This window comes from Pieris napi, chromosome 4 (assembly GCF_905475465.1).
Source record: "Pieris napi chromosome 4, ilPieNapi1.2, whole genome shotgun sequence".
Classification (NCBI taxonomy): domain Eukaryota; kingdom Metazoa; phylum Arthropoda; class Insecta; order Lepidoptera; family Pieridae; genus Pieris; species Pieris napi.
In genome coordinates this window covers 6679954-6696670 of record NC_062237.1, presented here as the reverse complement: position 1 = coordinate 6696670, position 16717 = coordinate 6679954, and the positions used below count along the sequence as shown (strand labels likewise).

Here is a 16717-nt window from a genome sequence, read left to right as displayed (position 1 = left end):
GTCTTTACTTTTTAACATAATAAAAAAAACATTTTCGCTCGTCCAACTCACGTTTCCACTCATTGTATTAATTATGCGCACCGCTACACGCGAAAAACTTTGAACTACTGTTTATCACCGCTATGACGGCCATCATGCAAATGATAGCACCGCTATTTGACGTTACGGTGACACTCAACGTTCTCTAGAAAACCTACTCCGATGTTATTTATAGACAACGTATGGGTGACGTCACCCAACGTTACATTACGGCCGTTAGTAAACGGCACCGCTTTTCTAGGAAACCTAAGCTTAAGTCAAAGGTACATGAACGGATCGGGACTTAAAATGCATCAAAGGTGCAAAATGCAGACTAACACACGCATTTTATGCTATCAAAGTCCTGGATACGAACTTCGCTATAGCTTCGTCAAGTATTCATATACGTCAATATAATAACGAGGTCTAATCGAACGTATGTATATATACTCTGATTTTTAATTCCATAGAATTCTGACAGCTATCATTTTTTGACATGTCATGTCAGAGATTACAAACCTTTTTGGCCGGGCACATTTTTCAATTTCAATACGAGTGTGAATATCTGAGTCTATACATTTTATTTTTTCAAAAAGGTTTACTAGACCTGGAATTAGTAGGCGTTGATGCCAGAATGAATAAAATAAAGTAATTAAAGTTAATTCGATATATTGTTCGTGATATTGAAATACTTATTATTTTTGTATTAGGTCACTTAAGAAAGTAAATATTTAGATTTACCTTTTTGTAGGTAAAACATAAAAAAATACGTAGCATTTTTTATTGCCCTCAAATGGGTCAAATTTGTCCCTTTTGGTGGCAAACACTTTTTAGCAACACTTATGAAAAACAGAATTCTACGTAATGAAAAATCAGAGTTTAATGTAACGATTACATTTTTAGTTCTTTATTCGTCCACGGAGCGCTGCTCAAACTTTTTTGTAATACATTATTATTTCGATCGCTATATAGCTTCGCGCTTAGTGTAAATATTAAATTAACCAAGAAGATCGAAGGCGTCTGAAACCTATTATACACTACGCATAACGTGTACGGTGTGACCAGTTTGTCCGTATTTTAGCGTAACAGCTGCCATTTACGATACTCGGACCTTTTCGTCACAAGTTTTTGTAGTTTACCCTAGTTTATCCAAAGTGGAGCATTATATCATTTTTTTAATGTTTTCAATCGATAGTTTTAGATCGAATAAAATCCAATATAATTTCAAACGTAACTCGTAACGAACGTAAACGTAACTGAGGTTTACTAACGTACTTACTAACGTAAACCTCAGTGGGCTAAAGTCCAGGGTAATTCTTGTTTTAGTTAATCAATATTCTCTATAGGCCATAGCCAGCTGTGGCTGACACAAATTATCACATTTGGGCCTTAATACATGTCAGTTTTCTCACCTCACAGTTTATAGCGTACATAGAATGAAATATCCATTAGGCACAGCCGAAGTTTAAGTTCTCGACCTTGGATTAACAGTTTCAGAATTTTTAGTGAGTTGATGCGCCATGATTCGCCTCAAAACTTCTAATATTTTCTATCCTCTCCCTGTTTTAATATAAGTGCTGTGCAATACTTAACGAACGTATACAAAGAAAACATTTATTTATATAAGCCTTATCTCAAGTCCTAAAAACAATCGCAAATCAAAGCCACTTAGCAAAAGTCCTCCGTTGACCTTCAGAATCTGTGCGAAAGGGTACACACAACCCTTCACCCGAGCCGATAAATCGTTTGAATGGCTCCAATCGGCAGCTGTGCTCGGAGACAATTTTTCGCTATAGTGGTTACACAAATTGAATCCCGTCAATAAGTAATCATGAACGTTTAGAACGCTGAACTGGGCACGCTCCTTATCACAAGGGTCGTGGGTAGAGAGATTTGTTTTCGGTTAGATCGAACATTCAGCGTTACTTTAAAGGAAACACTGTGACGTTTTATAGTGAACTAGTAGTCTCGGCCAAGCGTTGCTGTGGCTAAGATTTTTGTTATATTACATAGTAGTAGTAAACTATTCAAGAGAAAAGGCAGGAGAACACCAATCCACCATGCTTTTTTGGTGGTTATGCCATTAAATTGTAGCTTATGTGAAACGTTGGTAATTATTTTGATAAGGATCAATACCTAGGTACGGATAAAAAGCCTTTTCTAGCGGTGGTATTTTAATTAAAAAAAAATAATAATAAAAGGACGCTTATTGTCACGTGACTATAAAAGATAGAGACATGCTGCCGTGCATTTTTTATAGATAGTGATGTGTCCTGAAAAATTTTATACATCATTTTGTTCTATCATTAATAGTTTTCGCAGCGCACGCGATGGAAGGAAGTTTTTTGTTAATTTTTTTACACCTTGGGTTAAATTATTCAAGTTTTAGTAAGCATCCCTAATTTTTTTGAAAATGAAACATAGCCTATGTCACTCGGAAATAGTGAAGCTTGCCAACGGTGAAAGAATTTTTGAAATCGGTCCAGTAGTTTCGGAGCCTATTCATTTCAAACAAACAAAAAATCAAACCTTTCCTCTTTATAATATTATTATAGATATAGATAAAAGCACCGTGTCTGTTGTCATAGATGCGATGTTATTCACAGGTAAAAATAATGTACTGTCTACGTTTCAAAAAATCTGATCACTTATATCACCTATAGGATCCCCTCATTGACCTAGAGTTAGGATATTTGACTGCGGATATAGGTATCGGGTTCGAATGTTATTGTGATTTTAATAAGAACAAAATAATTGCTCTTAATCTAAAAAGTGGCGATATACCAAAGTACGAGAGTTATGTAATAGAATGTGTGCTTCTGCGCACTCACTTGCTCGCTATAATAATATATTTCAGTTAGTTAGCATCTTTTTGTGTAATTTTAAATGCTAGTATTTAATTAATACAATCAATCATTGTCTGCACTTTACTAGCTTTAATATTTGTACTTAATTTTTTTATTTTAACACAGAAAAGACTAGAGCTAGAGCTCATTAGTAGTAATTGATATCGACTAATAAAATGATTATTTTCTTATCTTTAAAAGTTATCTTATAGTCGCTTTTTAAATTATTTCATTAAAAAACATACTTTTTAATGGTGTGTTTAATATGAAACTTACGATGATTTCTTTAAAAAACATACTTACGTTTAATATGAAACTTACGAGGTTTTCACTAAAACCAAAAACCACACTATACAAAGAAACCCCTACACAAGCGGAGGAATTTATCATAAATAAACGTTAGAATCTGTATAATTTTAGTTAAAGCGCTTTTAAATACTTGCGGCTGGTATTAAAACTTTAATTTTTGCTTTAAATATTTCAGTGGTAACCTTCACTCCTAAATTATTACACAGATATATTGAAGTAGTAGTACAATCTAAAGTTTGTATTTTTAGGATTAAAAAAGAGTTTTATAGAGAGTCACATAGCATATTGGTTGTTACCGTCTTATTTTCGGATTAACGCATTCGGATCGTTGGTATAAAAGATTCAGATCTTGGCTGACTGTTATTGATACGTTCCCTTGGTTTAAGTTTAATCAATATTACTTCATATATTAATCGCATTTTTATAATATAACTAGCGAACTGTGGAATCGACTCCCCGACTTCCCTCAGAGATACGACCTCCAAATGTTTAAAAAGCGAGTCTACTCCTCCCTCAAAGGCCGGCAACGCACCCACTAAAAATGGGCTGCGTAGACTGCCCTTTTTGGTCGTCCCGCAAGCTCGTTTGCTCCCTATTATATAAAAAAAATATTTTTCTTATTATTTACTAACATGCTGTATACATATATAGAAATTCATGTTACCTCCCTCTGTCTATTATTAAGTTAAACTTAAATCTCGCTTAGCAAGAAACGCTTTTACTATGATTTAAAAAAGGAAATTTAGCCCTTTATAAAAGATAAACAATAGCAAACAAAACAGTGGCATCTTTGCAAATTACATTTTTTTACTTCCTGGTGTCAACGAGGTCTTTTATTCAAAGGTAATTTTGAATATAATATTAAAATTAAAGTTGCGGAAGTCTTAAAATGGAAAATGTTAAACTTAGAAAGGTAAGTTATAAAGTAGATTTTTCTAGTAAAGAATAAAATGAATTCTTTAAAGAAACACACTTTGTATGAGAAAGAGTATGTAGAATTCTATAGTACTAGTGTTAGCTGCTACAGAATGAGGAGATATTATACATACGTAATATAAAGTAATTTGGAAAAAGACACTTATGCCGATTTTTAATTATGTGTACGAAATATATATCTTACACCGCTATTATCTAAGTTATCGTACGTAGCATATAATCCGCAGGCCTTAGCTTCTATTGTTGAAGAACCTGCGTTGTTTCAATCGAAACTCTCATAAACAAATAAGTAATAATAAAGTTTTCACACAGGTGACCCTTCGTATATCTTATAGAAAAACCTTATAATCGAGGGCTGGCAAAGCTTGTTATGGATGAGAAATTGCTTTCGCGATAGGAACATGATGAAGGATGACGGATACAATTGGTTATAACTTATAACCAAGATAGTGTGGCTATAGCCACACGGCGCCAGATCCTCTCCTATTATGGGAGATTTAAGTAACTACATACATTAAATACTCAATAATAAAAATAAAAAATTATTGGCCCAGTTTTAACGTTTCAATTATAATTTACTTTTACAATTGCACGCCTGAAAAAAAGATTTTTAATCATGAGGTATCTTCAAAAGGTGTTCCAATTTTAGTGACTCAATTATTAGTAGCTATGTTATTATAAATACTTCCTAACAAAGTATCCTAATGACGGCATTTTCTGACGAATTTATTGTAATGTAGTTTTTACCTAATATTGTCTTAAATAAAAACAATAATTTATAATAAATTTACACAATTTAAATTAATGTATTTGGAATATATTAATAAATACATATTTAAATATAAATGGTAATTACTCTCATAATTCAATTATACCATTAACGTTTGCCTATTTAACTTCAATTAATAATAATTGAACTGTGGTTGTAAAGCAGCAAAATAAACTGAATATGCAATAACTGCATAAATGTTAATTTATAATACATTTCGCCGCTTTTTTAAATATTTTCTCATAGTTATGATGCCACAGATACTTCGTGACAATAGATCTATACACACTAACAAATTTTGTAAGAGTGGCGATCAATACCATTTAACTTCTAGGGGGCTTACTCAAGATGCCTTAACAGGAGTGTATGTAGAAAGTCGAAAACTAAATTTGTATGAAAATTTGCCGACAGAAACTGTCATTTTTACCCCCTAAGTCAAGAATTTAAACCACAGATTATTTTCTTTTCTTTGTGTTTTAATTGTCTGTGAATAAAAAAATCCCTTTGCATACCTATTGAGGTATCAATCATCTATCCCTAATTTTACATAGGACTTTGTTTTTGTACCGAAACATTTTATCTATATTGTAACTCCTTAGTGTGTTTTCTTTTTTAATTTTCTTCCTCTTCCTATTGCCATTTGATTTTAAGACTAAGATACCGGTTTCCTTCACTTCACTATTAAAATAGAGTGTATAGTATAATTTGCAACGCACAACGTCCATATTTAAAAACTTCAAAGAGTATGACTAATGGGATCTTAATATATAAATAATTTAATAACTTCTTAATTGAAATCTCTTCTCCTCAAGACCAATCAATATAAATATGTTTATTTTATATATTTAGTGCATTTTGTTTTTTTAAATAAATGTATTTAATAAACAACGTTATCGAAGATGTTAATCTAGATTGTATTGTTTTAGGAGCAATTATATTCGGATCAGATCAAGAAGTGGCTGGGGTGATGCGCGCGGTAGAAAGAGCAAACGCCACTCACTCATTCTCCTGGGTTGGATCGGATGGATGGAGCGCAAGGACCTTGGTTTCTGATGGTAATGAGAGAGCTGTAGAGGGCACCATTAGTGTGCAACCTCAAGCCAATGATGTGATTGGATTCAAGGAGTATTTTCTCGGTCTCAATATGAAGAATAATCGACGAAATCCTTGGTTTGTTGGTAAGTTTTTACTAACTGAAAATATTAAATAATGCTTTAAAAAAGCTTCAAGGATGTGAATAAATAAATTAATAAATGCCCCAAAGCGTCTGTGTTATGATTTGTATTTATACAAAATTTTTCTCATTGACAGTATCTTCAAATTGTTGTATTTTGTGATATATTTTTTTATAGACAGTAATAAATTTATAATGTCCCCACCTTTTCTATTATGTGTATTCATTTTAAAAATGTATTATGATAACGTTACGGGAACATAAAAACAATTAAATTATTAAAGTATTTTTTGAGTTCAATGAAGGAGATACATATCTGTTTTTTTATTTTCTTAAGCCAAATAAGTTAATAAAAAATAATTGCTTCGATCGGAATCGAATCCAGAACTTTCGGGTCATACGTTAACAATTCAAGCACGGAGGCGGTCATTGTAACGCTAATATTTTACAGAATTCTGGGAACACCATTTCCAATGCCGCTACCCTGGATCTCCTCGAACCCCTTACAACGGTCACCAGAAAAGAAGATGTTCAGGATTGGAGCGGCTTACAGTAGAGAACACGGAGTTTGAAAGGCAGCTACAGTTTGTTAGTGACGCTGTCATGGCTTTCGCATATGCTATAAGGTATGTGTTATATATGTGACGATGATACTCTACTATATTATTTCATTGTCATTTCGTAGTATTGTTTTGGAATCATCACGACCTAGGTAGGATAAATATATATACGTAGATACGTCTGTTTTATTATTTAATTACATTTTAAGTAATGTTTGTTGTATGGTTATCAAGTTATTTACCATATAAAAGAGAGGAACGCGCAGTAAACAAGTCTGCTTTGAAAATAAAAGAGGTGTATGGCAAAGATGTCATACAGTAAATTAAAGCGTTTCCAAAAATATATCCTTAGACCGTAAGTATTATCATTACTAATCCGAAATAAATAAGAGGTATTATAGATACTTAAACAACGTAACATATATTTGAAATTCTAAACGAAACAATCACATCTATTCTGTGGAAGTAACGAGAATAACAGACCTCTCTAAACTCGCTTTATTCGTTTTTATAGCGATGAAGGTAAAATAATTCATACAGAATTTAAAACCTCAGCACAAACGTAGGCTAAATGGCTTTACAGGATTCACAAAATTGAACTACCGTTCAGCTTGTTTCGAAAATATGAAACCGCTTTTGTCGGAGATACACTGTTTTATGAAAGAAATTTTCGGACGAAAAGTCGCTTTTAAATTGAAATTTCATTCGTAAGCCTATTAATTCTCAAGCTTACAGATTTCTACCATTTTCGATTGAAGATTATTTTTGATATTGCTCATTTGATTGTAAAAATATACTATATATAAAATAACATTTTCTCCGGTCCACATAACAGGTGACGAATTTAAGGTACTATTTTATACACCTTTACTACCTGTTACCTGCCCAAGTAACCACTACCCAAACTCTATAGTCTCTGGTTGTACCTACCTGTATAGGGGACGCGCACAGAAGAACTTTCAGCTTTTATTAAATAACGAAGGTCTGGCCGTCCTGGGCTCTTGCTCTAACACATGTGACATTTTACTAAACAGTGCTCGTATAAAATAATATATAAATTTTATTTTGAAAAAGAGCTACGGAGGCTTTAACATTTCAAAAGTGCATAAAAAGTATATTGGTAAACGTAGTAGTAAGTATGTAGGTAAAATTTTAGTAACTACGTAATAAATAACAACTTTAAATTGTTTAGCAACAGATAGTCTCAACTAAAACAATTCCCAACAGCTCCAGTCACAAGAAGATGTTTTTAACAGCTTTCTGAAAAGTAGCATAAAAATCGCTTAGACTAAATACTTCTTAATATGATTATAATAAAAACGAAACCCTCCTCAAAAGAGCATTGAATTGTGAATTAATTGAAGCTTTAGCAAGTTCATTTCACAGGAGATATTCAAATTGCCTTTTTGCCATCGAAGTAGGTCACAATAAAAAATAACTTCCAATATTCACCGACATTAGTTCTCCATTTTAATAGTGAATTTATCTTCTCCTAAAGTTAAATCACGTAGAAAAACCTTTGGGACGCGATTTAAATAACAAAACCGGCCAATTTATGACTTGATAGCTAGATACGGTCCCAATTACTTATTGCTCTTTGAGGAAAAATGAGATTTTTGTCCTCAATTTATTCATTATTTCGATCCGTCTTCTGATTGAATAGATCCGTGACGAGACGTTTCTTTGTGACTAGCAATCACGTTAGAGTTATAACGAAGTTAACGGTTTATTAGTTTTTTTATTGCATTTATGGTAATATATATAATACTAGCTACACCCGCGAACATCATTTCTTCTTAATGCGATTTTACTTAGCCTACCTTTTTAGTACATACCAACATGGAACATCGGTCGAGCCGTTTCTGAGGAGTATGTATGTATGTATATATGGGAACGAACACATAAGAGATATTTATAAAATAATCGAGCGGCGATGCGACTCATCTTCTCTCAGACTACATATGTTTCCTTAGCCATGGCGCATAGTAAATAGGAATCTGAAATACTTAACATTAGTTTATAATTGCCAGAACCAGAACAGAACAGAACGTTTTTAACCAACCATTTTAAACCAACCAAAATGTACATCCGAAAGTATCGGTGTCAAATCAGTGGAACAATTATTGAGAATGGCTTGTTCATTACAAGGGAAGACCGACTTTAAGTCATTGAAAAGGTATCACAAGATATACCTTTTTTTTAATTTTACTGGCCAAAACCTCAGAATCCTTATTTATATAAAAGTAGGACCACATAATATGTCGTGTTAAGTAATGTTATAAATAATAACATTTATACTCATTTTCATTTTACTTTTAATTATTTTTTGACAGTAAAGGCTACATGATTTATCTTCCTTTGGCAGGTCTAAAGTTGTCTTTCTATTTTATAGGTCTCGAAGTACTTTTTAAGTGAGCAATGTTCCTTCAATTTAGGAGTGATCAATCTAAATACGGTTTGGTAAAATGATATAATATAAATGGAAATTTATATTATTCAAGAAAATATCTAGCACATAAATTATATGAGATTATTTTATTAAAATTAAATGTTAATTATATTTTCACTGAAAGTTTATCTTTCACTCATTCAGAATAATTTATAAATTATAAAAACACAAAGCAGACTGTGTAAGCATAAATTACATAATTTAATTCCATTCTTCTATTATTTATGTGACTAAAATGGAAATGGTGTTAGTGCGAGATAATGTCGAGATTTCTGCCACTATTATTGCTGACATTCTTAGATATGCGTATATATTAAAATGTATTTAATTTATAAAGTCTTTTATATTTACGCACTCACGGAATTAAAAGCCCGAACATAAGTTTTTAGCGTTTAACCTCTTCATTCATAAAAACTAAAAAAAATTGAGTAATTTTTGGTCTCTTTTAAAATCCTAAACACAATTTGACAGAAAGAGACAGAAGAGTATTGCAAACGAGTGGTTAGATCATTGATATACAAAAACCCAAGATGCACAATCAACGTCTAAAAAACGTCCTCAAAAAATGAACGCAACATTCTAAATTGTGCGCTCATTTCAAATAGTCTCGCGTGTAATAAGTGGAGTCGATGTTATTTATTTGTGTTTTTTTTTATAAATAAATTTATGTACTTTTGAACTTTTTTGTGTGTAGTTTTTGACAAATATATTTACGCTATATAAAGTGTAGGTCAGGAGGTAGCCAATTTAACAATTTTTTTTAATTTAAAGAAAAACTTTTTAACCGGATTAAAGTTATGTATTATTATAAATTTACAACTATTTAACATCCAACACCTTTTGTCTTCAGTCACCGTGACCACGCACGCTGTAAAGCACCCGAAAAGTCGGATAAATTTAAAATTATGTTAAATAGTTGTAAATAAAAAAGTCATGTTCGACTCCACTCAATACCTTGTCCTACCGACCACGGTCGGTCGTAAAATTTTATTGCTTTATGTACGTATAAACTGCGTTGTAATAACAACTTTAAGCAATTCGCGTAAGGTTGATTTTGCAATAATATATGCTTGTAACATATACTGTTATAGACATACTGTTATAGAAAGGAACAGAAATAGTGTTTCGGGACACTTTCGAGCGTTACTTTTATTCGAGACTGTGCATCTTGGGTTTTTTGTATATCAATGGGTTAGATAGATATTTTTTCATGAATATAATTTTTACATCGTTCAAATGACATAACGTTTTGAATTGGCTTGGTATTTAATAACTTATATAATATCTTATTTTAGCACTTATAAGCGAGATTTAGGTCGATTTTAGTACCTATTATAATATTTGACGTCCAAAAGTCAGCACGTAACTTTCTATGCGATTCAGTGCTTAGCTGAAGGACCTCAGACTATTTTAAAAACTACTAAATAAAGTTCCTTTCCTACGACTCAGTATACACATAAAAAATATTTCATGCTACAAATATAGACGTTAATATTGTGCTGTGTTGCTATAATAAATGGACGATAAAGTGTTACGTGATACCGACCTGCATTAAGTCGACGTGACAAGGTCGCGTTGAGTAAATTTCACTTTTATTTACCGTGTTTAATTTGTGCTAACTGCGCCCTGTAGGAGAATAAAATGCATGCATTTGAATAATAGAATACCTTGCTTTCCGGTGGATTAAAATCTTGGAAATAAAATAACATTTCTTAGCTTTAAATCATCAATATATTTCAGTTGTCGAATGATATATTTACAAGAAATGCAATACGTTTATTTTTTATTGACTTTTTGACAATTGTATATGTTTTACTTTTATATATCCGAGATTGAAATGCATTTTATATGGTTAAAGACTGACAATAGATGGATTCAATTCAGGCTCTGTATCTGAAATTAGCTAAACTCAAAAAGACTGATCAAACAGTAACAGCTTCTTTGGGTCTTTTTTATTAGACGGAATCATTAATTTAATAACATTTATTGATGAACAAACGTTTATCTAATAAATTAACTTTAAATTATTTTCCTTCTTTATCCTCCGCCTTTTGGAGTATGCCAAAGGGCTTTGAAGCGTTATATTCTTCGGTTGAAACTTAAAGACAAAGTTAAAAACGTGACACGAAGCCTTTCACACATATCAGTCGTCGTAACTCATACAAAAAAGTTAAAGTGGAAATGGGCCGGTATCATAATCTTAGGATCCTTAAATAAAGATTGGCTACTTTTTATATTTACCTTGATTCAAAGAAGCATGATTTAAAAAAGTAATTTTGCCTACATACATGCTACACATTCATGGTAAAAAACTAAATACTATATACCAAGGTAGCATTGATCGATAAAGTGTAAATACATTTTATTTATTACCCCCTTGTTACACAAAAACATTAATTATTTGATAAAAAATACTTTTGAATGTATTTTGGTTGCAATTCTGTCACCCTCGTAGTATTTAAAAAAACATATCATTCTTAAACTCTTGAGACCAATGTTAAGGAAAGTTTTATAATAATTAAGTAAAGATTAGTTTCATTTAGAACAACTAAAAACAACTAAGTAATTGCGAGGGCGTTGCAAAAAAACATTATTTTCGTCTCACTTCTCTTAGATTATTCCCCGTTGGAAACACATAAGCAAACTAAGTTACAGTAAGCCTGACGTGACCCTTTTCCTCCTGTCAGCACTAATAGCTTTTAGCTTCACCTAGAATTACCTGGCTCGTGCATTAAGACGATGAGTGCTATTCAAGTTTTTATACTATACATCATATCTAAATATATAAAACAAAGTCGTGTTACACATAGTATTGCCTTTTATTGACATAACCTTTACACATTTAAAGAAAAAACTTTCAAACACCTGGGATCCAATAATATCCAAATTAAAATCTCAATATAAACAATCCGCGAAAATAGAGGACGCCGTGAGCCATTTCTGCCAAAACCCTCCATCTTTTAGTCGAAACCAACTCCGGGGAAATAAATACAGATAATGCAACTTTTTTCTACAGATGTGATCCTTTTTGACATCCAACACCTTTTGTCTTCAGTCACCGTGACCACGCACGCTGTAAAGCACGCGAAACGTCGGTTAAATTTAAAATTATGTTAAATAATTGTAAATTTATAACAATACATAACTTTAATCCGGTTAAAAAGTTTTTTCTTAAAAAGTCGTGTTAGATACACCACTTATAACTCAAGATCGGCTGGACCGATGTTAGTGGTGTTGGTGGATTCTTCTCCGCTCCGAGTAGCAAAATAAGTAATAAAATATCGGATAAGTTGTCGAATAACAATAAATTAATTAATTAATTTTACGAATGCAAATAGTATGTGTTGCCATCTGTTAACGAAATAAGAAAGTCAAAGTCACCATCCTATCTTAATGAAATACTAAATTAAGTTTAACAAGATATTATTGGACTGTTATGCGGAATGAAGTTCGCCGGGTCAGCTAGTTTGTGTTATAAAAATAACTTAAATGTGTGTGTTAAATTTTTGACTTCCAATTAAAAGTTGAGTGAGTAACCTCCAGTGAAGGGCAGACACATTTCTGTGTCTATTTAACGATTGCACTTTTGCTTCTTATGTCTTATAAATCGTCTCAATGTCTTTTGATCCGGTTTAATAGATGAACTGTTTGTGTATCCCAATAGGTCGAACAAACACAATTCTGTGTCTGTTATTTTTTTAAGTAAGGTAGAAATCAGACCAAAAACAACGGTAATTAAACTTCAACCTACTAAAGCTCAAACTTATGCCACATGTGTGACCATCGTAGAACTTTATTGTTGTTTGTTTATTTAACACTTTGTTGCTCTACAAAATGAGTACAATGATAACATTTAGGGTAAAATTCAGTAAAGAGACCAGGTGCGAACTTTGTTCCCCGTATGCCAAAATCTAAAACATTTTTGACGTACCGGAATGAGAGCTAAGTCTCATATCTAAATCGGACCCTTCAATTATTAGAAGGGCATCGGGCAACCTTATCGCTTCAAGCATTCTATCCCAGGCAGCCATTGTAAGGAAAAGAAATATGATAAAGCTCGAGAAGTGAAGAAATATAGACAACTAGCTGTACCCCGCCACGCTTCGCTGTGGCACATTGTGATTGAATGGTTGAGAAATCAGAAATAAAATAAAGAATACATTTAATATAACTTTAATTTTCCAATACTTGTGGGAAAAAAAGTGATAAAAATTTATTATTATTATGCTAAAATTTCAGCTCGATCGGTGCAGAACTTTTTGAGTTTTTGAAGCGTACACAAACCAACATATATGTATGTACAGATGTAAAGAGCGTATGAATCTTGATAATTTCTAAATTATATTAACATAGTTTTCGGACAGCTAATCAGAAAAGAGATTTTAAGGAAGATAGGCAGGTATATGTGTATTCTATTCACAACTATGCTTTACTGCATAAACCTTATAATATAAATAAATAATTTAAAAAGAAGTTCATTTCTTCTCCATTAAACTATCTAGAACTACTCCTGTATGTTCAGCTATAATCTCTCTATGCCATTATTACATTTCAAAGCACACATTTGGTACACGCAGATGAAAACAAAACTCCTTAAGGTTTCGATTTAATAACACATAACAAGAACTTGCAAGAGTCGCGAAGAGTTGTAAGTCGTTGAAATCGGCTTACCTCAAGACAAGTTTGTTTTGTTTCAGTTATAATGAAACTGATATTGGTACTTGAATAGAAATAATGGTCTCCTAAGAGAGAACTTCAAGAGGGAATTTTAGTTAGCTTTTATTATTTTATTATTCCACCGTTTATTTAAGTCAATTTTTATTTATTTATTCAAGAGCATAACATCTTTAGCTGAGACACAGAAAAACGAAATAAAGAAAATATAAATATTTTTAGTATTTCTTAGTTTTTTATTTGTAATCTTTAATTTTATAAGTAAGTAAGACCAAACGAGTTTAATTATACTAGACGAAATTCGAATATAAACAGTTACTAAACCTTCTTGTATATTTATTTAGCAGTAAACAAATATATAGAACACATTAATCGAAACAGAAAGAAGACCAATATTATATAAAGTTACAGTATTGGACGTATTCTACAATAGTTTCACAGAAAAATAATAATTATGACAAACATGACAGCAGACGGGCAAGCCAAGTAGACAGTACTATATTCAGAATATCACGCCGAATATATAAAAATATAACAATGTAAAAAGATAAAATATAAATATATTTATTTACAAATAATGATTAGTCTATCGATTATCATTTGATATAAAATACATATTCCTTGCTTTGTGCGGATAAATAAATTTACCATGAACGGTTGGATTATTTTCTTCTCCCCGTTATTTTCTAAATCGAAATGTCTCGGAGGCAGAGATCTGAAAAATTTCCTCAAACATAACATACATAAAATATGTCTTCAAACACGATTAAATATCTATATTATTGTAGATTAGACAAAGTCGTAAATGATATAGAAAACTATTAAGTATATTCGTAACTCGTAAATAAAATTCGAATATTTTCAGATTTTTACTGTTAAACTTTCGTAAAAACAACAGTAATGAGAAAAATTTAACCTTATTCAAGTTATTGCATTCTCAGTTGACGCGTGATTAAACATATCGGAAGCGCACAAGTATCTTAGGATATTATGTTAGAGCTTTATTAAGACAAGACGTTCATATAAAACTAGAAACATCATTTTCATAGTCAATGTTTATTCAATTCAAATTTTAACAAAGCACTTTTACTATGCCATGTAGTAAATTCTTTTTATTTACATTTCTAGAAATTTCTAAATAAAATGAAGTATCATAAGGAGTATGCAGTTATGGAATATATTTAATACCTTCTTAAGTAATATATATTATCAAATAATATTCGTAATTTATAAAAATTAATTTGTCTTTAAATACCTGTCAACAATTTTTTAAAACAATAAATAAAATGTAAGAACTGTAGCAAATAAATTCTAACTTAATTATATCTCAATGCTTGGATAACCATATCTCAAAAACATCTGGAGCGATTTTATAGAATCCTGGACTATTCCCTAAGTGTAACACGTTGGAATCTCGATATGTATTTTAGCTTCGAAGAAAATTGTGAACAAACATCGAAACATATAACAAACATAAATTAATATAACAAAAAACAATAACTAACCTTAAAACATAACAACTCAATATAACAAACATACATTACGCACTGGTGCTTAAACAGATACGCTTTGAGTATCATTTTCATTCAGGTCAAACCGAAGACTTTTTATTTAAGGGAATACTCTAATCTGTAATAACTACTAGTAGTTTTTTCTCGTTAGTCAACAATTACCTTAATACAAAGGAAATACATGTTAATAATATGCAGATTACTTAGTTATTATTCTCAAGTACATGTTATCGAGAATATATCGTGTTATTCAATGCATATTATTTACTAAGCTTCTCGTTACCCAGCTTATAATTTGCATTTACTTAACAAGATTATCTACCGTAGTTATTTCATCAATCTAATACTAAAACACTTCAAATCAGATTATCTACAAACAATCTTGTTATAATAAAGTTTACTTAATTTATTTATTGAATTTACATCCATCTTAATTTGAAACAAATATTTTATTTATTTAGATACCTAATATTTTATAGGGTAATTGCGTTTCTTAAGGCAGTTTTTGCTACGCACCACCAGCTGCCCACTGAAGTATTTCCGAACCAATTCGATTTAGGTTTCTTCACGAAAAGAGTGTATAAATTCTTAAAAGGCAGACAACGCAATCCCGAGCTTTCTGGCATTGAGAGTGTCGGCGGTATCACTTAACATGATGTGAGCCTCCTGCCCGTTTGTTAAATAAAAAAATAAATAAAATGGTATGCCCAAACTTACTAGGCTTTGCCCACGTCACTGTACTGATTAGTCTGAACTCAGAAGTTAAAATATTTTCTATGCTCGTAATGTAACATTATTCCAAGATCTTCTCCCTATCTCATTAGTACTTTAAATAGAACTATAATAATTAGCCATTTGTATGCAAGAGAATACAGTTTCTACAATCTTAAATGATTTAATAATTGTTTTCTAAGAATTTTATAAAATACATATTTTTTACAACTGCCTTGCGATTCTGTAACTCACTTTTCGAACTCACACAGCTGTACGCTCGAATCAGTGTGTTTTGTGAGTACTTCGCCATGTAAGGAAAATTACTTACTAAGTTAGTCCTTATTCTTATATGCCCTTATCCTTTCGGGGCTGAAGAATCGCTCTCAAGCAGCCCGAAACCGCAGGTCTTTATTGGGCCCTATGTGGGATATACGTCCGGGTATATCCCACATAGGGCCCAATAAAGTCCCTTTTTAAGGGCGTGTGAATGGCTTAGGTGTTTTTACTGTGTAGTGTGTCACAACCTCTTTAAATAGCAGCGGGATTTGAGTGTAGACCAATTCCCACAGTCTTCGCCTCAATCTGACGCCTGCTTATTAATGTTTAAGATTACAAAGCTATTTATAACTTATATATACATCAAATTGTTCGCTCGCAAGACTTATATAGTATATTTACGCACTATATAGTTTACAAGTGAGGTTGACTGATCTGAAATACATAATCGAGATGTATATTGCCTCCCACAGAGCAAGCA

The 16717-nt window shown here is 31.7% G+C and overlaps 1 protein-coding gene across 1 annotated transcript in view; it reads left to right on the top strand.

Annotated features, from left to right (window-relative positions):
• The window catches only part of LOC125048843 (metabotropic glutamate receptor 2-like), a 150456-nt gene that overhangs the window by 101767 nt on the left and 31972 nt on the right, over positions 1-16717 (top strand). Inside the window, exons 8-9 of the mRNA XM_047647762.1 lie at positions 5805-6056; positions 6504-6678. Of these exons, the coding sequence (XP_047503718.1) occupies positions 5805-6056; positions 6504-6678 (427 nt within the window). The remainder of the gene's footprint in view (positions 1-5804; positions 6057-6503; positions 6679-16717) is intronic.